The sequence below is a fragment of the Mesoplodon mirus genome (assembly GCF_964341445.2).
Source record: "Mesoplodon mirus genome assembly, chromosome: 4".
In the NCBI taxonomy this organism is placed as follows: domain Eukaryota; kingdom Metazoa; phylum Chordata; class Mammalia; order Artiodactyla; family Ziphiidae; genus Mesoplodon; species Mesoplodon mirus.
The window spans coordinates 86,504,155-86,527,884 of NC_138979.1; the positions used below are offsets into that span (position 1 = coordinate 86,504,155).

At 40.7% G+C, this 23,730-nt stretch overlaps 1 protein-coding gene across 1 annotated transcript in view; it reads right to left on the reverse strand.

The window, feature by feature from the left end:
* LOC309802869 (A-kinase anchor protein 13-like) overlaps positions 1 to 23,730 on the reverse strand; it is a gene marked incomplete at both ends in the record, with an annotated part of 85,282 nt that overhangs the window by 30,691 nt on the left and 30,861 nt on the right. The window contains 1 exon segment of the mRNA XM_082618751.1: positions 12,878 to 13,031. Within this exon segment, the coding sequence (XP_082474877.1) occupies positions 12,878 to 13,031 (154 nt within the window).

Genomic DNA, 23,730 nt, shown 5'->3' on the forward strand with positions numbered 1-23,730 from the left:
GAGCCACAGGAGGCTGAGGCAGTGCCATGAGATCACCTCACCTCCTGAGACACAGGAAGGTTACACTCTGCTCCTTCAGGTTACAGTAAATGCAGGGTGGAGGTGTCTCTGAGGGCAAAAGCAGCAGACCCAGCCCCCTTCCATCCACCTTTGTTGTTTCTTGGCTTCTCACCCGTCAGTGAGTCGGTCAGCCACTCTTCACCTGGAGAATGAGAGTTTCTAACAAGAGAATGACATTTGCCGTCAGAAAATTCCCACAAATTAGCTCCCCTCTCAGGTCGTTCTTGAGGATGGTCAAGACAATACTGCTACAGGGTCTGGATGGATAGATATCCAAAGGGGAAAAGAATGAGCAAAAAATGCTCCTGAGAAAAAAGTGAAGCATCCATCACAGAGATGTAGTTCCCCAGACTAAAAAGGAACTCAACTTTCCCTGGACTGAAATGGTTACTGAAATTGTGAAGGACCTCGCTGGTGGTCCAGGGGTTAAGACTCCATGCTTCCACTGCAGGGGGCGCAGGTTTGATCCCTGTTCGGGGAACTAGAATCCTGCATGCCGCAGAGCGTGGCCAAAAAAACAAACCCAAATTTTTAAAAGATTAAAAAAAAAAACAGAAAATGTGAGGTGATGGGGGAAATGTGGAGAAAATAGAAAATTTAACACAATGATGATGGTCTTTAATAAGCTGTGTGTTTGCACTGTGTGCATTTCTGGGGAATTTCCCAGTGAGAGCAGACCCTAAGGAGGGGGACATTCTGGAACTGTGGGGTGGAGACCTGGGGTCTCCTCCTCGAGTAATCACTTACCATGGGGCCTCAGGCTGGTTATTTACCCTTAGTGAAGCTTACCTTGGCCACGTGCAAACTGGAGATAATGACAAGTACATGGAGGCCCATGACAGCAAAGGCAGCACTTGTGCCAAAAGCAGGAAGCAGGCCTGAGCTGGAGAATGGCTGAGCCTTGGTAAAGGTAGAACTACTCTCCCTTCTAGGGTTTTCATCCACCTCCACTAGGGTTTAAGGAAACAATGCTCCCCACTCCAAGGCTTTTTTTTCTTTCTGAATTGTTCTCTAGTTCTGTGTAAATTCAGTATCTTTTCTCAGTTCAAATCCAAAAAGCACACACGTGCATACACACACACACAAACATACACCATTCCTGAAGAGTACACAAACTAAAGAAAATATGACTTCTCAACTCTTTACTTGCAAGTTGCATATTCAAAGGCTCTGCTAATCAAAGTACCTCTTGACATACAACGTGTGAAAGGACTTAACTAGGCTAAGTGCAATTATGCCAGAACACCATTAACCAATGGAGCGTCGTCTAGTAGTAGCACTAGAATCCACATCCTGGATGGATCTTGCCCACAAAACCTACACCCAGACCTGCTCATCCGTTGCCTTCTATTCCAACCTGTTGGAGCCTGTATCCCATCTTCCTGGATTCTATTCACTCCTCACTTACTCTCTGCTCTGCAAACTTCAAAAGTCCAGGGTTCCTTTGACTTCTGGAATCCTACCGGTTAAGAAGGGCCTGGACTTTCTAATTCCTCAACGCCTCATCCACTGAGAGTCTCTGAGACTAGGATGAGCCGTTTATCCTTTGGTAACAGCTCCCTTTTATCATGTTTCTTCCATTATGCCATCAATGACGATCTCTCAGAGAAATGCCCTTTTCACTGTCCCGCTGAAAAGGGCAGAAAGTGACTCTGCTCTTGGTGACCTGCCAGCATTTTGGCGCTGAGGGCTCAGATCTCCAAGTGTAAAGTGTGCCTTCTCTCTTGGGACCATTGTGAGAAGGTACCCGCCCTCAATTCTCGGGAGAACAATAAAGCATACGCCAGGCAAATCTGGGTACTACTGAACCGGAAACATATTTATCAAGAAGGTAAGGCTAAATGTTTCCAGGAAAATATCTTTTTTTTAAAATGCTTTTGAAAAATCAATCAAACCAAATGAATCCTTCCAGGAGACTCTCTGGAGCCCAGACCCTAGGAAGGACTAAAAGTAATCAATAAACTGTTCTGAACAATCCCCTGGTCAGACTTTAGGCCAGACCACTAGGGAATCAGTCTCCAGCAGGGGCTTTCTCCCAGGGCCCCGTAGCCATGCTCTTATCTCCTGGGGTTCTAAAATAAAACTGAAGTGATAATCCTGCACAGTGGAAAGAAAGTCCTTCAGTGAACAAAACCTCCTTATGAGGGGTGAGTGGCAGCCACTGAGTCGGAAACTAGCCAAATCATGGCTAAATACAACTGCAAACTGAAGCTGGCCTGGTCCCTAGGAGGGAGGAAGTGGGTAAGACAATTGAAGTTCACCTGCAGGGAAGCTTGGAGGCAGGAGAGTCTTGAGCTGCTGGCTCATTTGCTATTTTCTTGTCCTAAAACAATGCATCATATTTTGTGGTTTGAAGAAACTTAAGTGGTTTCATTTCTGATTTATAGGCATGTATAATTGCATTTTGGAGGGTAGGTGATGTTCATGTTGTGTGTTTTTTTATATTTATTTATTTATCTATCTATCTATTTATTTATTTATTTAAAAGAAACACAGCAATGGCCTGGGTTCAGGTATGTATTGAAACCTGCTAAACAAATTTTTGATTCTGCAGCCCGTCTGGGACGGGCCAAGACATGCAATCTCAGCTCTGTGCTGGGATCTGAGAGGTCTGGAGGTTCTGAACCTTCCCTCCCTCTTTCCTTCCTGCCACAGTGTCTGAAACATCCACCATGAAAATGCTTCCTTTGGGTTAGGAGAGGAAAATAAAATTCACTGTGAGCAAGAAGAGGGTAATACATTCATTTGTGGTCAATTTAGTGTGAGTTGCTTTAACAACTCAACTAGCTTGCAATAGTGTGAGGACACAGAACAGGGAGGAGAGGAAGTTCTGGATTACAGAGGAGCCTGAATAGTGATGCTGAATACTTGTTCTGATGATTGCGTTAGCACATTTCTTGTGTGTATGGACCCAGGAATCAGAAAAAGAAAATCAGAAATCAGGCACCACCACTGACTGTGGTATTTAACCTCCCTGAGCCCCACTTACCTCATTTGTAAAAACGGAGAGTCCTGAATTCAGCCCCATTATGAAAGATACCAATCAGCTACATAACCGATAACACATAAGACTTTCAGAGTATGTGCAAAATAGGTTGGAACTCTTCCTGTATACTTAGCAGTAAAGGATAGTAGCATGGGAAGGGCACTAGCCTTTTCACTTTTTAGCTAAATGACCTTAGATTAGTCCCAGGACCAGCTACTCAATGTGAGGGCCCAATGCAAAATGAAAATGCAAAGCCTCCTTCAAAACTTCTAAGATTTTCAAGTTGGTGACAGAAGAACATTAAACGAAGTTCAAGGCCCTTCTAAGCATCAGACCTGTGCAACTGTACAGTTGAAACACCTATAATGACATCCCTCATTAGTCTTTTCTCCTCAGGATTCAGCTCAACGATTGTCACTTGCAAGTCAATTATGCCCAAAAGAAAATGAACAGCATTCATTTCACCACTTTCTGGGTCCTCTCCATGCCTGCCCATCTTGAGATGAACAACTGCTGACATGTTGGCACACGTTTAAGACAGAACACTGTAATGATGCATGAGAAGGAGGTAGAAGATAGGTGGGCCCCAGGCTGAGCAGCTGCAACCGGTCCCCTGTTGACACTTCGAGATAAGATACTAGCAGGAGCATCAGGTCTTGACTGGGTGAAAGACAAATCGACCACATTTTTTTCATTCTTGTGGTCAAGGGAATTTCCCAGCTTGCACATGCACAGAGAAGGTCCTCAGTCTAGCGAAGGGGTCAAAGGGAGAAAGAAACACCAGTCCTCAACACCTCCTGTCAAACCCCCCAGAAACCTTCATGCTGGAATCCATCTTGGCTGAGAGATGTGTATGCCACCAGGAAGGACCCCGAGTCGGGCCAAATATGGGCACAAGCAAGATGGTTGGCCAGAGACAAACCCATAAGACTGCCCCCATATAAGCGATCTAAGCCACCATTATTGGGAGCAACTCACTCCTCGAGTTTGCCCGTGTGGTTTGCTTCTAATAAGTGCTTTATCTGTTTCACAATCTTGGTCTCTTTACTGAATTATTTCTTCAAAGATGACAAGAACCAAGGTCCTGCTTCCAGCCCCCTCACCACCACCACCCAGAATCACCACACCAGAATCAAGAGTATATATTTATTATTACCAATCTTAGACCATAAGCAGAAAACAGCCTCCTTTGATTCATATGAAGGTGTGCTAAGAGATATTTTTTCTCTTTTTTTTAAGTGAACTATTTTGGAGTGCCAAATTATTTAGGGGCTTTTACTCTGTTTCAAGTCCTCTCCTTAGAGTAAGAATGATCTCTGTGGTTATAATATCAACAAAAGCACCAGTGTCGGCATAAATAAAAATGCAAAAGCAGAGGCAGCTCCATGTCATAATTACACACTGGGTACCACTCAGCTCCTATTCAGAAACTGAGCCTGCACAATGAAGACATACATAGATCTACTTTCTTAAATAAATTACTGTTCTATGAAGGTTGCCCTGGAAGGATTACTGTCTCTAACTTCCAAGAACTTCTCATTTGCAAGGGAAGGACTTGGCAACGATTACAGAAATTGCTCTCAAAAGCATAAAACACATAAGAGAATTTTTAGAAAATCCCATTATCATTCATTAAAGCATTTTAAGGCCTTATTAATTCAGATGGGATAATCGGTTGTTGATTAGCCGGATAGTTAAGCATTCATTGTCATATGCTGATGAACTGTGAGAAATTACATTTCCTAGCCACCAAAGACTCACCTAATGCAGTTAGCACTTCATCAGGTAAGGCTGCATCTGGAAAAATTAGCTAGATTTTTATTCCCCAGTCTTTTCTTTCATCTCCCAAACTTTTCCTTAATGAAAAGTATTCCTTATTCTGCTTGGTCGAAAACTACATCAGGAGCCAACTTTAAAAGCTGGCTAGCAGGGGGACCTTCAACATGGAGGAGTAAGATGCGGAGATCACCACTCTCCCCACAAATACATCAGAAATACATCTACATGTGGAACAACTCCTACAGAACACCTACTGAACGCTGGCAGAAGACCTCAGACGTCACAAAAGGCAAGAAAATCCCCACGTACCTCGGTAGGAAAAAAGAAAAAACAGAGACAAAAGAATAGGGATGGGACCTGCACCTCTGGGAGAGAGCTAGAAGGAGGAAAAGTTTCCACACAGTAGGAAGCCCCTTCACTGGCAGAGACAGGGGGTGGCGGTGGGGGGAAGCTTTGGAGCCATGGAGGAGAGTGCAGCAACAGGGGTGCAGAGAGCAAAGCGGAGAGATTCCCGTACAGAGGATCGGGGCTGACCAGCACTCACCAGTCCGAGAGGCTTGTCTGCTCACCTGCTGGGGTGGGTGGGGGCTGAGAGCTGAGGCTCAGTCTTTGGAGGTCAGATCCCAGGGACAGGACGGGGGTTGGCTGGGTGAACACAGCCTGAAGGGGGCTAGTGTGCCACAGCTAGCCGGGAGGGAGTCTGGGAAAAAGCCTGGAACTGCCTAAGAGGCAAGAGACCATTGTTTCGGGGTGCACAAGGACAGGGGATTCCTTCCCTGTCTGCCCACAGAAGGCAGAGCACCACCTAAATGAGATCCAGAGGTGGGCGCAAGCCATGGTTATCAGCTTGGACCCCAGAGACGGGCATGAAATGCTAACACTGCTGCTGCAGCCACCAAGAATCCTGTGTGCAAGCACAGGTCACTATCCACACACCCCCACCCCCACCCCAGGAGCCTGTGCAGCCCGCCACTGCCAAGGTCCCATGATCAAGGGACAACTTCCCCAGCAGAACACACACTGCGCCTCAGGCTGTTGCCACGTCACGCTGGTCTTTTATGCCACAGGCTCGCCACACATAACAATTATAAATACCATACCCCTCCTTCACCCTGGCATAAGTGAGCCAGAGCCCCATAGTCAGCCGCTGTTTTAATCCCATCCTGTATGGGTGGGAATAGATGCCTGAGGGTGACCTACATGCAGAGGTTGGGGCAAACCAAAGCTGAACCCCAGGAGCTGTGTGAACAAAGAAGAAAAAGGGAAATTTCTCTGTGCAGCCTTAGAAGCAGCAGATTAAATCCCCACAATCAACTTGATATAGCCTGCATCTGTGGAAGACCTGAATGGACAACAAATCATCCCAAAATTGAGGCGGTAGACTTTGGGAGCAACTGCAGACTTGGGGTCTGCTGTCTATGACTGATTTGTTCCTGATTTTTATGTTTATCTTACTATAGTTTTTAGTGCTTGTTATCACTGGTGGATTTGTTTATTGGTTTGGTTGCTCTCTCCTTTTTTAAATTTTTATTATTATTTTTTTAAATATTTTTTTTTCTTTTTTTCTCCCTTTCCTTCTGAGCCGTGTGTCTGACAGGGTCTTGGTGCTCCGGTTTGATGTCAGGCCTGAGCCTCTAAGGTGGGAGAGCGGAGTACAGTACATTGGACTACCAGAGACATCCCAGCCCCATGTAATATCAATCTGTGAAAGCTCTCCCAGAGATCTCCATCTCAACGCTAAGACCCAGCTCCACCCAAAGGCCAGCAAATTACAGTGCTGGACACCCCATGACACTCAACTAGCAAGACAGGAACACAAGCCCAGCCATTAGCAAAGATGCAGCCTAAAATCATACTAAGTTCACAGACACCCCAAAACACATCACAAGATGTGGCCCTGCCCACCAGAAAAACAAGATCCAGCCCCACCCATCAGAACACAGGCATCAGTCCCCTCCACCAGGAAGCCTACACAAGCCACTGAACCAACCTCACCCACTGGGGTCAGACACAGAAAACAATGGAAACTAAGACCCTGCAACCTGTAAAAAGGAGACCCCAAACACAGTAAATTAAACAAAATGACAAGACAAGGAAATATGCAGCAGATGAAGGACCAAGGTAAAAACCCACCAGAACAAACAAATGAAGACGAAATAGGCAGCCTACCTGAAAAAGAATTCAGAGTAATGATAGTAAAGAGGATACAAAATCTTGGAAATAGAATGCGGAAAATACAAGAAATGTTTAACAAGGACCTAGAAGAACTAAAGAGCAAATAAACAATGATGAACAACACAATAAATGAAATAAAAAATTCTCTAGAAGCAATTAATAGCAGAATAACTGAGGCAGAAGAACCGGTAAGTGACGTAGAAGAGAAAATAGTGGAAATAACCACTGCAGAGCAGAATAAAGAAAAAAGAATGAGAAGAATTGAGGACAGTCTCAGAGACCTCTGGGACAACATTAAACACACCAGCTGGGCTTCCCTGGTGGCACAGTGGTTGGGAGTCCACCTGCCGATGCAGGGGACAAGGGTTCGTGCCCCGGTCTGGGAAGATCCCACATGCCGCAGGGTGGCTGGGCCCATGGGCCATGGCCACTGAGCCTGTGCGTCCAGAGCCTGTGCTCCACAATGGGGGAGGCCACAACAGTGAGAGGCCTGCGTACCGCAAAAAAAAGCAAACAAACAAACAAAAAACAACATTCAAATTATAGGGGTCCCAGAAAAGGAACACAAAAAGAGTCTGCGAAAATATTTGAAGAGATCATAGTTGAAAACTTCCCTAACATGGGAAAGGAAATAGTCAATCAAGTCCAAGAAGTGCAGAGAGTCCCATACAGGATAAATCCAAGAAGAAACATGTCAAGACACATATTAATCAAGCTATCAAAAATTAAATACAAAGAAAAAATATTAAAAGCAGCAAGGGAACAGTAACAAATAACATACAAGGGAACCCCCACAAGGTTAACAGCTGATCTATCAGCAGTAGCTCTGCAAGCCAGAAGGGAGTGGCAGGACATATTTAAAGTGATGAAAGGGAAAAATCTACAACCAAGATTACCCTACCCAGCAAGGATGTCATTCAGACTCAACAGAGAAATTAAAACCTTTACAGACAAGCAAAAGTTAGGAGAATTCAGCACCACCAAACCAGGTTTACAACAAATACTAAAGGAACTTCTCTAGGCAGGAAACACAACAGAAGGAAAAGACCTACAATAACAAACCCAAAACAATTAAGAAAATCATAATAGTAACATACATGTTGATAAGTACCTTAAATGTAAAAGGATTAAATGCTCCAATCCAAAGACAGACTGGTTGAATGAATACAAAAACAAGACCCATATATATGCTGCCTACAAGAGACCCATTTCAGACCTAGGGACACATACAGACTGAAAGTGAGGGGATGGAAAAAGATATTCCATGAAAATGGAAATCAAAAGAAACCTGGAGTAGCAAGTCCCATATCAGACTAAATAGACTTTAAAATAAAGACTATTACAAGAGACAAAGAAGGACACTACATAATGATCAAGGGATCAACCTACGAAGAAGATATAACAATTGTAAATATTTATGCACCCAACATAGGAGCACCTCAGCACGTAAAGCAAATGCTAACAGCCATAAAAGGGAACATTGACAGTAACACAATCATAGTAGGGGACTTTAACACCCCACTTTTACCAATGGACAGATCATCCAAAATGAAAATAAATAAGAAAAAACAAGCTGTAAATGATACATTAAACACGATGGACTTAATGGATATTTATAGGACATTCCATCCAAAAACAACAGAATACACATTCTTCTCAAGTGCTCATGGAACATTCTCCAGGATAGATCATATCTTGGGTCACAAATCAAGCCATGGTAAATTTAAGAACACTGAAATCATCGCAAGTATCTTTTCCAAACACAATGCTATAAGACTAGATATCAATTCCAGGAAAACATCTGTAAAAAATTCAGACACATGGAGGCTAAACAATATGCTACTTATTAACCAAGAGATTACTGAAGAAATCAAAGGGGAAATCAAAAAATACCAAGAAACAAGTGACAATGAAAACATGACAACCCAAAACCTATGGGATGCAGCAAAAGCAGTTCTAAGAGGGAAGTTTATAGCAATACAATTCTACCTCAGGAAACAAGAAACATCTGAAATAAACAATCTAACCTTACACCTAAAGCAATTAGAGAAAGAACAAAACAACCCCAAAGTTAGCAGAAGGGAAGAAATCATAAAGATCAGATCAGAAATAAATGAGAAAGAAATGAAGGAAACAACAGCAAAGTTCCATAAATCCAAAAGCTGGTTCTTTGAGAATATAAACAAAATTGATAAACCATTAGCCAGACTCATCAAGAAAAAAAGGGAGAAGACTCAAATCAACAGAATTAGAAATGAAAAAGGAGAAGTAACAACTGACACTGCAGAAATACAAAGGATCATGAGAGATTACTACAAGCAACTATATGCCAATAAAATGGACAACCTAGAAGAAATGGACAAATTCTTAGAAAAGCACAACCTTCCGACTGAACCAGGAAGAAACAGAAAATATAAATAGATCAATCACAAGCAGTGAAATGGAAACTGGGATTTAAAATTTTCCAACAAACGAAAGAACAGGTCCAGAGGCTTCAGAGGCAAATTCTATCAAACACTGAGAGAAGAGTCAACACCTATCCTTCTCAAACTCTTCCAAAATATAGCAGAGGGAGGAACACCCCCAACTCATCTAGGAGGCCACCATCACCCTGACACCAAAACGGGACAAAGATGTCACAAAAAAGAAAACTACAGGCCAATATCATTAATGAATATAGATGTAAATATCCTCAACAAAACACAAGCAGATAGAATCCAACAGCACATTCAAAGGATCATACACCATGATCAAGTGGGGTTTATCCCCAAAATGCAAGGATTCTTCAATATGCAAATCAATCAATGTGATACACCATATTAATACACTACAGGATAACAACCATGTAATCATCTCAATAGATGCAGAAAAAGCTTTTGACAAAAATCAACACCTATTTATGATAAAAACTCTCCAGAAAGTAGGCATAGAGGGAACCTACCTCAACATAATACAGGCCATATATGACAAACCCACAGCCAACATTGTTCTCAATTGTGAAAAACTGAAACCATTTACTATAAAATCAGGAACAAGGTTGCCCATTCTCACCTCTATTATTCAACTAGTTTTGGAAGTTATAGCCACAGCAATCAGAGAAGAAAAAGAAAAGAAAGGAATCCAACTCGTGAAAGAAGTTAAAGTGTCACTGTTTGCAGATGACATGGTACTATACATAGAGAATCCTAAAGATGTTACCAGAAAACTACTAGAGCTAATCAATGAATTTGGTAAAGTAGCAGGATACAAAATAAATGTACAGAAATCTCTCGCATCCCTATACACTAATGATGAAAAATCTGAAAGAGAAATTAAGGAAACACCCCCATTTACCATTGCAACAAAAAGAATAAAATACCTAGGAATAAACCTACCTAAGGAGACAAAAGACCTGTATGCAGAAAACTAAGACACTGTTGAAAGAAATTAAAGATGATACAAACAGATGGAGAGATATACCATGTTCTTGGATTGGAAGAATCAACATTGTGAAAATGACTCTACTACCCAAAGCAATCTACAGATTCAATGCAATCCCTATCAAATTAGCAATGGCATTTTTCACAGAACTAGAACAAAAAAATTCACAATTTGTATGGAAACACAAAAGATTCCGAATAGCTAAAGCGATCTTGGGAAAGAAAAACGGAGCTGGTGGAATCAGGTTCCCTGACTTCAGACTATACTACAAAGCTACAGGTATCAGGACAGTATGGTACTGGCACAAAAACAGAAATATAGATCAATGGAACAGGATAGAAATCCCAGAGATAAACCTACACACATATGGTCTCCTTATCTTTGATAAAGGAGGCAAGAATATACAATGGACAAAAGACAGCCTCTTCAATAACTGGTGTTGGGAAAACGGTACAGCTACATGTAAAAGAATGAAATTAGAACACTCCCTGACACAGATACAAAAATAAAGTCAAAATGGATTAAAGACCTAAATGTAAGGCCAGACACTATCAAACTCTTAGAGGATTACATAGGTAGAACACTGTGTGACATAAATCACAGCAAGATCCTTTTTGACCCACCTCCTAGAGAAATGGAAATAAAATAAAAAATAAACAAATGGGACCTAATGAAACTTAAAAGCTTTTGCACAGCAAAGGAAACCATAAACAAGATGAAAAGACAACCTTCAGAATGGGAGATAATATTTGCAAACGAAGCAACTGACAAAGGATTAATCTCCAAAATATAGAAGCAGCTCATGCAGCTCAATATCAAAAAGCAAACAAGCCAATCCAAAAGTGGGCAGAAGACCTAAATAGACATTTCTCCAAAGAAGATATACAGATTGCCAACAAACACATGAAAGGATGCTCAACATCACTAATCATTAGAGAAATGCAAATCAAAACTACAATGAGGTATCACCTCACACCGGTCAGAATGGTCATCATCAAAAAATCTACAAACAATAAATGCTGGCGAGGGTGTGGAGAAAAGGGAACCCTCTTGCACTGTTGGTAGGAATGTAAATTGATATAGCCACTATGGAGAACAGTATGGAGGTTCCTTAAAAAACTAAAAATAGAACTACCATATGATCCAGCAATCCCACTACTGGGCATATACTCTGAGAATACCATAATTCAAAAAGAGACATGTTCCACAATGTTCATTGCAGCACTATTTACAATATACAGGATATGGAAGCAACCTAAGTGTCCATCAACATATGAATGGATAAAGAAGATGTGGTACATATATACAATGGAATATTACTCATCCAGAAAAAGAAACAAAATTGAACTATCTGTAGTGAGGTGGATGGACTGAGAGTCTGTCATACAGAGTGAAGTAAGCCAGAAAGAGAAAAACAAGTACCGTATGCTAACACACATATCTGCAATAAAAAAAACAAAAAAACCCCACCTGGTTCTGATGAACCTAGGGGCAGGACAGGAATAAAGACACAGACGTAGAGAATGGACTTGAGGACACGGGGAGGGAGAAGGGTAAGCTGGGACGAAGTGAGAGAGTAGCACTGTCATATATACACTATGAAATGTAAAACAGAGAGCTAGTGGGAAGCAGCTGCATAGCACAGGGAGAGCAGCTCGGTGCTTTATGACCACCTAGAGGGGTGGGATAGGGAGTGTGGGAGGGAGACGCAAGAGGGAGGGGATATGGGGATATATGTACACATATAGCTGATTCACTTTGTTATACAGCAGAAACTAACACAACATTGTCAAGCAATTTTACTCCAATAAAGATGTTTTAAAAAAAGAAAAAGCTGGTTGGTTACAAGCAAATCACATTTGTGCTCAGGACTCTAATATTAAATGGGCATTTGTGTGTCTGTGAGAGTGTGTCTGTGTGTGTGTGTGTATGCCTGTGTGTTTTGGTTTGGTTTTACAGTTCTTGGCTAGAGCCTCCTCCACACTGTCAGCTCTTCTGATCCAAACTGTAATCCAGGTCATCAAGGGAATTCTTCAGCCAGTCCTCCAACCCTCAACTTCCTTCCTTTCCTAACCTTGACTGACCGTGAGCGTAGTATAATGGGAGTGAGCATGGTGAGAAAAGTCCCTGGATTAGAAGTTGCAAAATGTGATTCATTTTCCAGTCCTGATTCTGTTTTAGCAGAAGTGACTGTCACTTGTAAACTGCTCTCAATTCCAACAAGTCATTTCATCTTTCTGACAATTTGCAATTTATTGTTTTCTCCCTTTGATAACAGAGCAACATGAATATTTACCCTTTTGTCATATCAAGAAGAGTTGGGTTTCTATCAAGGTAGACCAGTCCCCAACGCTTTATGGAGCTTCTGATCTCCAAGGGACAGAGTGCTTCCAAGACTCTGAGGACCCCCACCCTCACCACCAAATCTTCAAAGAAGAGGGTCTGCCGTTTACTCACGGAGCTGCTCCAGGTGGTCAGTGCTGTTAGATTCGGGCATGGCAGTGACGGTCACCAATAGACGTGAATTCCCTCCTAGTGTCTGGCAGAGAACCTCCTGACGGAAGTAGACCTGCTTGGGGTTCACGCTTTTTTCCAGAACGTCAAGGTGAGTCTGGAGCACAGATGAAACAGAAGTGCATATTAAGATTTTTGATAATAACAATAGGTGAAAACAGCAGCAAAGCTTATATTCATTTAACTCCTTATAGTTTAGAAGTTTGTTTGTTTGTTTTTGCCGTACGTGGGCCTCTTACTGTTGTGGCCTCTCCCGCTGCGGAGCACAGGCTCCGGACACGCAGGCTCAGTGGCCATGACTCACGGGCCCAGCTGCTCCGCGGCATGTGGGATCTTCTCGGACCGGGGTATGAACCCGTGTCCCCTGCATCGGCAGGCGGACTCTCAACCACTGCGCCACCAGGGAAGCCCCTAGAAGTATTTTTGTTAACCTAATCTGCCTGACCGTGGGCATTAAGTGGTTTAAAAGCGTGCTCTTCCTACTCCCCGGAAGAAGTTCAGTGAGGCTGAACAGGAAGCAGCATGCCTGCCTATGTCTGCACAGTAGAATATCTGTTTTCAAGTTGCACTGAAAGCAAAAGAACAGGGGCAGACAACATTCTTCCCATGACACTTGCATGTAAAGAATGCTATTACCATGAAGACAGAGTACATGCAGGACACTCGGGAACATGAGACAGAGCTTCAGCAGTGCAGATTACTTTAGAATCAAGCAATATAAGGAGAGCTGGGAGCATATTGAAGGAAAATAGAAAGCAATTGATCCAGGGAGAATGCTAAGCAAAGAGAACCACTAACTGGTAGCAACTGATTTTCCCTACCCTACCTTCCCATTTAAACACTCATTTAAAATGCAGAAAGATACCAAAATGGGGTAACCACTGAAAATAGGGTTCTTGGCCAACAATCTTTAAGACCTCTGAAGATACTTTCCATAACCCAAACAGTGGAATTAGTCATAAAGGTGTTAAGAGATTGCCTCCCAACCACACTGCATACCCTAACAACAGGGACTCGGTGACTTCAGTAACCAGTGAAAGGGAAGCGGTCCTTCTCTAACACAAGAACGCCAGTGCACACAATAGTCCTTCCAGCTAAAGATCAAATAGGTATTAACATATTCAAATAGGTATTAAGAGGGCCGAGGAAAAACTGCCCACCTTGTTATTTAACAAATAACATGTCTGCTAGACAAATGAAACAAACATGGCTCCTATGAAAATATTTATAAAAAATTCATAATATATTTTATGAAAAATGGAGTAATGCCTTCAAAAGGTAGAGGAAGTGTTTACATGTGAAAAAGATGTACTACAGAGGTGCTAGGCAGAATAAATGGCTCCCCCAAAGATGTCCATGCCCTAATCTTCAGACCCTGTCAATATGTTACCTTACATGGCAAAAGGGACTTCACAGATGTGTTTAAGACTGAGGTCTATCTGACGTTGGGGGATTACCCTGCATTAACCAGTTGGGGCCAATCTAATCAAAAGTACTTAAAAGCAGAGAACATTCCCCAGCCACAAAGGACCAGAACTACATGCAAAGGACTCAGCCTGCCATGCTGGGGGGTAAAGGGGTAAAAAGTTGAGGAATGCCGTGTCCTCTAAAAGCTGGAAAAGGCAAGGAAATAGATTCTCCTCCACCATCCTCCAGAAGGAACACAGCCCCAATACCTTGATTTTTGACCAGTGATTTTTATCCATGTTGAACTTCTCACCAAAAGAGCTGTAAGTTAATTTTTTTAATTGTTTAAGCTACCAAATTTGTGATAATTTCTTACCGCAGCAATAGAAAACCAATACACTGGGAAATAAGAGAAAGAATTTCCTAAGTTAAGTAAAAATCTTAGCATCTGGGTAGGAATAGACTAAAATCTACTTGTATGCTATTGAAATGTTTGACTTACAAGGAAAACGAAAAAGTTCCAAGGAAAGAAAAGATTACCAGATGATTCTGTGGCCTTTCCTACAGCTTCAGGGATACCTGAAAATTTGACCCTGAATCATATCCTCCTTACAACTGAGACCCCAAATCATCTGCCTCCACACAGCCTGTTTCCTAGATTAATATGAATTTATTATTCCCTGTCTTCATCAACATAAGTTTAATGTCCTAGGAAACTCTTGCCCAGGAAAATAGAAATTACAAATAAATCTATTTTTCATAAATTTATTATTTTTCAGGAACATCTCATCAACTCTTCAATAGAAAGTATCAATGAATTGATCCAAGACCCTCTGAACCCCTCTCCTCAAGATTCTTGCCTTACAGTGTCCACCAATCTTTAACCATTATATCATGATCTTTACCCAATGCTAATCAAGCCCCTACATTAAAATACCTGACCTTAACAGAACTTTAAAGTCTTAATAAATACTCCAGCTTTGCCCTTCCCCCTTTGAGACACTATCAAGACTCTATCACATTCTCCCTTATCAAATAGATTAGTTTCCTATCACTTCTGTAACAAATTACCACAAATTTGGTGGATGAAGACAACACGAGTTTATCGTATTACAGTTCCAGAGGTCAAAAGTCCAAAATGGGTTTTACTGTGCAAAAATCCAAGGTCTTGGCAGGACTGCGCTCCTTCTGGAGGCTCTATAAGGTAATTCATTTTCTTGCCTTTTCCAGCTTCTGGAGGTCAGCTGCTTTCCTTATCCCATGGTGTCTGCCTCCACATTCAAAGCCAGCAATCACATCATTCCTACCCTGGCTTCCGTGGTCAAATCTCCTTCTCTGACTCTGACTCTTTTGTCTCACTCCTTCATGGCTAAGGACCCTTGTGATTACATTGGACCCAGTCCAATAGTTCAACATAATCTCTCCCCATCTCAAGAGGCTTAACTTAATCACATCTGCAAAGTCCTTTGTGCCACATAAAGTAACATCCTCACAGGTTCCAGGGATTAGAATATGAACATCTTGGGGTGGGCGGTGGGCACTATTCTATCTAAAACACCAAGGTACACAATACACTTAGGTCTATGTTAGAAACAGGTTGTTCTGGTGGTATTTCTTGGAGCCAGCATTTGACACAATACTAAGAAAAGGAATTAGAAGGATCATGGCTACCCCAGGTTCAAGATGAGATTCAGCAAAGGCCCATTTATCGGACCAAACCTTTGTACTTCAGTCTTCTGGTTGTTTGTCAAGTGCTAATGAATGCCACACATTGCTGTGATGCAACAGCACTGGAGATCAGGTGGTAGGTCTCACACCCCTGAGGAGACAAGGAGGCTAACTAAGGGTATACACACAAACACAAAGGCCCTGCTTAGAGTTTGAAAGTACACAGGATTATAATCAAGTAAACCTATAACCAGCCAAGGTTTTGCTCATGAATTTCTGCTCATACATGCTCAGTTAGGCAAGAGCTCAGAAAACATATCATCTTATCTTTATTGACAATAATAACTTGAAGACAAATTTCAGCTGCCCCAAATCCAACTAAAGAATGGTATCAAGGGACAGTTCAGTTAAACAAGTTTTGTCTAAATGGCTATTGGAAAACACAGCTACTACATAATACAAATATAAAAAATAATTTTTGAGGGAGAAAACACATATTATCAAATGTTAATCTCATCATCTGGTTCTAAAATGAAAGTAAAAAGAAATGTGTAAGTAAGGAATAAAGTAAAACAAAATACTAACTTTTCAACTTACATGAACATTAATATTATTTAATTCTTGAAAATGGAAAGGCAGAATAGCAAGATGACTAAGTGGGCAGGCTCTGGAATCAGACTGCCTGGGTTCAAAGTTTGGTTGTGGATTCTAGAAGAGTCGTGGAAATTCTGTACTTAACCTCTCTGTAACTCAGTTTTCTCATCTTTAAAATGTATATAAAATGGCATTACCTATGTCACTCAATGATTGCTATAATTTAGCAGTTTATTGTGTATGAGAAGTGCTGTCATACAGGAAACACTCAATATTAGCTGTTACTTTTTTTTTTTTTTTTTAATTTTATTTTATTTTATTTTTTTTGCTTTATAACAAATTTAATCAGTTATACATATACATATGTTTCCATATCCCCTCCCTTTTGCGTCTCCCTCCCACCCTCCCTATCCCACCCCTCCAGGCGGTCACAAAGTACCGAGCTGATCTCCCTGTGCTATGCGGCTGCTTCCCACTAGCTATCGACCTCACGTTTGGTAGTGTATATATGTCCATGCCGCTCTTTCACTTTGTCACAGCTTACCCTTCCCCCTCCCCATATCCTCAAGTCCATTCTCTAGTAGGTCTGTGTCTTTATTCCTGTCTTATCCCTATGTTCTTCATGACATTTTTTTTTCTTAAATTCCATATATATGTGTTAGCATACAGTATTTGTCTTTCTCTTTCTGACTTACTTCACTCTGTATGACAGACTCTAGGTCTATCCACCTCATTACAAATAGCTCAATTTCATTTCTTTTTATGGCTGAGTAATATTCCATTGTATATATGTGCCACATCTTCTTTACCCATTCATCCGATGATGGACACTTAGGTTGTTTCCATCTCCGGGCTATTGTAAATAGGGCTGCTATGAACATTTTGGTACATGTCTCTTTTTGAATTATGGTTTTCTCAGGGTATATGCCCAGTAGTGGGATTGCTGGGTCATATGGTAGTTCTATTTGTAGTTTTTTAAGGAACCTCCATACCGTTCTCCATAGCGGCTGTACCAATTCACATTCCCACCAGCAGTGCAAGAGTGTTCCCTTTTTTCCACACCCTCTCCAGCATTTATTGTTTCTAGATTTTTTGATGATGGCCATTCTGACTGGTGTGAGATGATATCTCATTGTAGTTTTGATTTGCATTTCTCTGAGTAAAGATGTTGAGCATCCTTTCATGTGTTTGTTGGCAGTCTGTATATCTTCTGTGGAGAAATGTCTATTTAGGTCTTCTGCCCATTTTTGGATTGGGTTGTTTGTTTTTTTGTTATTGAGCTGCATGAGCTGCTTATAAATTTTGGAGATTAATCCTTTGTCAGTTGCTTCATTTGCAAATATTTTCTCCCATTCTGAGGGTTGTCTTTTGGTCTTGTTTATGGTTTCCTTTGCTGTGCAAAAGCTTTTAAGTTTCATTAGGTCCCATGTGTTTATTTTTGTCTTTATTTCCATTTCTCTAGGAGGTGGGTCCAAAAGGATCTTGCTGTGATTTATGTCATAGAGTGTTCTGCCTATGTTTTCCTCTAAGAGTTTGATAGTGTCTGGCCTTACATTTAGGTCTTTAATCCATTTTGAGCTTATTTTTGTGTATGGTGTTAGGGAATGATCTAATCTCATACTTTTACATGTCCCTATCCAGTTTTCCCAGCACCACTTATTGAAGAGACTGTCCTTTCTCCACTGTACATTCCTGCCTCCTTTATCAAAGATAAGGTGACCATATGTCCGTGGGTTTAACTCTGGGCTTTCTATCCTGTTCCATTGATCTATCTTTCTGTTTTTGTGCCAGTACCATACTGTCTTGATTACTGTAGCTTTGTAGTATAGTCTGAAGTCAGGGAGCCTGATTCCTCCAGCTCCATTTTTCGTTCTCAAGATTGTTTTGGCTATTCGGGGTCTTTTGTGTTTCCATAGAAATGGTGAAATTTTTTGTTCTAGTTCTGTGAAAAATGCCAGTGGTAGTTTGATAGGGATTGCATTGAATCTGTAGATTGCTTTGGGTAGTAGAGTCATTTTCACAATGTTGATTCTTCCAATCCAAGAACATGGTACATCTCTCCATCTATTTGTATCATCTTTAATTTCTTTCATCAGTGTCTTATAATTTTCTGCATACAGGTCTTTTGTCTCCTTAGGTAGGTTTATTCCAAGATATTTTATTCTTTTTGTTGCAATGGTAAATGGGAGTGTTTCCTTGATTTCACTTTCAGATTTTTCATCATCAGTATATAGGAATGCCAGAGATTTCTGTGCATTAATTTTGTATCCTGCAACTTTACCAAAGTCATTGATTAACTCTAGTAGTTTTCTGGTAGCATCTTTAGGATTCTCTATGTATAGTATCATGTCATCTGCAAACAGTGACAGCTTTACTTCTTCTTTTCCAATTTGGATTCCTTTTATTTCCTTTTCTTCTCTGATTTCTGTGGCTAAAACTTCCAAAACTAGGTTGAATAAGAGTGGTGAAAGTGGGCAACCTTGTCTAGTTCCTGATCTTAGTGGAAATGGTTTCAGTTTTTCACCATTGAGGACGATGCTGGCTGTGGGTTTGTCATATATGGCCTTTATTATGTTGAGGAAAGTTCCCTCTATGCCTACTTTCTGCAGGGTTTTTATCATAAATGGGTGTTGAATTTTGTCGAAAGCTTTCTCTGCATCTATTGAGATGATCATATGGTTTTTCTCCTTCAGTTTGTTAATATGGTGTATCACGTTGATTGATTTGCGTATATTGAAGAATCCTTGCATTCCTGGAATAAACCCCACTTGATCATGGTGTAGGATCCTTTTAATGTGCTGTTGGATTCTGTTTGCTAGTATTTTGTTGAGGATTTTTGCATCTATGTTCATCAGTGATATTGGCCTGTAGTTTTCTTTCTTTGTGACATCCTTGCCTGGTTTTGGTATCAAGGTGATGGTGGCCTCGTAGAATGAGTTTGGGAGTGTTCCTCCCTCTGCTATATTTTGGAAGAGTTTCAGAAGGATAGGTGTTAGCTCTTCTCTAAATGCTTGATAGAATTCGCCTGTGAAGCCATCTGGTCCTGGGCTTTTGTTTGTTGGAAGATTTTTTATCACAGTTTCAATTTCAGTGCTTGTGATTGGTCTGTTCATATTTTCTATTTCTTCCTGATTCAGTCTTGGCAGGTTGTGCATTTCTAAGAATTTGTCCATTTCTTCCAGGTTGTCCATTTTATTGGCATAGAGTTGCTTATAGTAATCTCTCATGATCTTTTGTATTTCTGCAGTGTCAGTTGTTACTTCTCCTTTTTCATTTCTAATTCTATTGATTTGAGTCTTCTCCCTTTTTTTCTTGATGAGTCTGGCTAATGGTTTATCAATTTTGTTTATCTTCTCAAAGAACCAGCTTTTAGTTTTATTGATCTTTGCTATCGTTTCCTTCATCTCTTTTTCATTTATTTCTGATCTGATTTTTATGATTTCTTTCCTTCTGCTAACTTTGGGATGTTTTTGTTCTTCTTTCTCTAATTGCTTTAGGTGCAAGGTTAGGTTGTTTATTCGAGATGTTTCCTGTTTCTTAAGGTGGGATTGTATTGCTATAAACTTCCCTCTTAGAACTGCTTTTGCTGCATCCCATAGGTTTTGGGTCGTCGTGTCTCCATTGTCATTTGTTTCTAGGTATTTTTTAATTTCCTCTTTGATTCCTTCAGTGATCACTTCGTTATTAAGTAGTGTATTGTTTAGCCTCCATGTGTTTGTATTTTTTACAGCTCTTTTCCTGTAATTGATATCTAGTCTCATAGCATTGTGGTCGGAAAAGATACTTGATACAATTTCAATTTTCTTAAATTTACCAAGGCTTGATTTGTGACCCAAGATATGATCTATCCTGGAGAATGTTCCATGAGCACTTGAGAAAAATGTGTATTCTGTTGTTTTTGGATGGAATGTCCTATAAATATCAATTAAGTCCATCTTGTTTAATGTATCATTTAAAGCTTGTGTTTCCTTATTTATTTTCATTTTGGATGATCTGTCCATTGGTGAAAGTGGGGTGTTAAAGTCCCCTACTATGAGTGTGTTACTGTCGATTTCTCCTTTTATGGCTGTTAGTATTTGCCTTATGTATTGAGGTGCTCCTATGTTGGGTGCATAAATATTTACAATTGTTATATCTTCTTCTTGGATCGATCCCTTGATCATTATGTAGTGTCCTTCTTTGTCTCTTCTAGTAGTCCTTATTTTAAAGTCTATTTTGTCTGATATGAGAATTGCTACTCCAGCTTTCTTTTGGTTTCCATTTGCATGGAATATCTTTTTCCATCCCCTTACTTTCAGTCTGTATGTGTCTCTAGGTCTGAAGTGGGTCTCTTGTAGACAGCATATAGATGGGTCTTGTTTTTGTATCCATTCAGCCACTCTGTGTCTTTTGGTGGGAGCATTTAGTCCATTTACGTTTAAGGTAATTATCGATATGTATGTTCCTATTCCCATTTTCTTAATTGTTTTGGGTTCATTATTGTAGGTCTTTTACTTCTGTTGTGTTTCTTGCCTAGAGAAGTTCCTTTAGCATTTGTTGTAAAGCTGGTTTGGTGGTGCTGAACTCTCTCAGCTTTTGCTTGTCTGTAAACGTTTTAATTTCTCCATCAAATCTGAATGAGATCCTTGCTGGGTAGAGTAATCTTGGTTGCAGGTTTTTCTCCTTCATCACTTTAAGTATGTCCTGCCACTCCCTTCTGGCTTGTAGAGTTTCTGCTGAGAGATCAGCTGTTAACCTGATGGGGATTCCCTTGTGTGTTATTTGTTGTTTTTGCCTTGCTGCTTTTAATATGATTTCTTTGTGTTTAATTTTTGACAGTTTGATTAATATGTGTCTTGGCGTATTTCTCCTTGGATTTATTCTGTATGGGACTCTCTGTGCCTCCTGGACTTGATTAACTATTTCCTTTCCCATATTAGGGAAGTTTTCAACTATAATCTCTTCAAATATTTTCTCAGTCCCTTTCTTTTTCTCTTCTTCTTCTGGAACCCCTATAATTCGAATGTTGGTGCGTTTAATGTTGTCCCAGAGGTCTCTGAGACTGTCCTCTGTTCTTTTCATTCTTTTTTCTTTATTTTGCTCTGCAGCAGTTATTTCCACTATTTTATCTTCCACCTCACTTATCCGTTCTTCTGCCTCAGTTATTCTGCTATTGATCCCATCTAGAGTATTTTTTATTTCATGTATTGTGTTTTTAATCGATGCTTGATTCATCTTTAGTTCTTCTAGGTCCTTGTTAACTGTTTCTTGCATTTTGTCTATTCTATTTCCAAGATTTTGGATCTGGGAAATAGAATCTTGGATCATCTTTACCATCATTATTCTGAATTCTTTTTCAGGTAGAGTGCCTATTACCTCTTCATTTGTTAGGTCTGGTGGGTTTTTATCTTGCTCCTTCTCCTGCTGTGTGTTTTTCTGTCTTCTCATTTTGCTTATGTTACTGTGTTTGGGGTCTCCTTTTTGCAGGCTGCAGGTTCGTAGTTCCTGTTGTTTTTGGTGTCTGTCCCCAGTGGCTAAGGTTGGTTTAGTGGGTTGTGTAGGCTTCCTGGTGGAGGGGACTAGTGCCTGTGTTCTGGTGGATGAGGCTGGATCTTGTCTTTCTGGTGGGCAGGTCCACGTCTGGTGGTGTGTTTTGGGGTGTCTGTGGACTTTTTATGATTTTAGGCCACCTCTCTGCTAATGTGTGGCGTTGTGTTCCTGTCTTGCTAGTTGTTTGGCTTAGGGTGTCCAGCACTGTAGCCTGCTGGTCGTTGAGTGAAGCTGGGTGCTGGTGTTGAGATGGAGATCTCTGGAAGATTTTCGCCGTTTGATATTATGTGGAGCTGGGAGGTCTCTTGTGGACCAGTGTCCTGAAGTTGGCTCTCCCACCTCAGAGGCACAGCACTGACTCCGGGCTCCTCAATTTGGGATGATGTGTTGTCTATTCATGTATTCCACAGATGCAGGGTACATCAAGTTGATTGTGGTAGCTGTTACTTTTGATGAGGAAATGTAGGTTCAAATTTTTTTTAAGAACTAAAAGGGAAACACTAGTAGAATTATAAACACTGTAGAAAAAGAAATCAAAGAAAATATGGTCACTCCATGTTGCATAAAAGAGAGAGAAAGGGAAGGAAGGAAAGAAAGAAGGAAAGAAGGAAGGAAGGAAGGAAGGAAAGAAGGGAAGGATGGGGGAAGGGGGAGAGAAAAAAAGAAAGAAAAGCAGTGAAGCATGGAAAATAGCACAAAACCAAAATGACAGAAGTAACACCAAAAATTGTCTTGAGTATAAATAGGTTAAACAGCCTTATTAAATGACAAAAACTTTCAGATTAGTTTTTTTAAAATCCCACTGCCTATTGTATATAAAAGGAACTTTCAAAGAGAATTAAAGAAAGACCCATGATGTGTATGAAAAACACTCCTGAATTATCTTCTTGTTCTGTTTGCCTCCACTAAAATATTTTAAAAGGGAAATATTGAAGCTAAATGGTTAAGCAAACATAAATTAAAGCAGGCCTGGCAATACTGATCTATGACAAAGTCATAGTCAAGACCAAGTGCATTAAATGGGATTTAAAGATCTTATTTTGATAAAGGGCACAATTCACAATGAACATAAAAAGCTCATAAATCTTAAGAATCAAATAACACAGAATTGAAATGTACAGCACAAAAATGGCAGAAAGGGAAATAATTGTACTAAGAGTGGGAGGCTTTAAAACAGTACCTCAGTCTTGAATAAACCAATTGCAAAAAAAATGATATAGAGTATTTGAACAATATTGTTTTTTTTTTTTTAAATTATGTTAACCCCTATGTTCTTTTATTTATTTATTTATTTATTTATTTATGGCTGTGTTGGGTCTTCATTTCTGCGCGAGGGCTTTCTCTAGTTGTGGCAAGTGGGGGCCGCTCTTCATCGCGGTGCGCAGGCCTCTCACTATCGTGGCCTCTCTTGTTGCGGAGCACAGGCTCCAGACGCGCAGGCTCAGCAATTGTGGCTCACGGGGCTAATTGCTCCGCGGCATGTGGGCTCTTCCCAGACCAGGGCTCGAACCCGTGTCCTCTGCATTGGCAGGCAGACTCTCAACCACTGCGCCACCAGGGAAGCCCCAACAATATTGTTTTTTATAGATATATGTCAA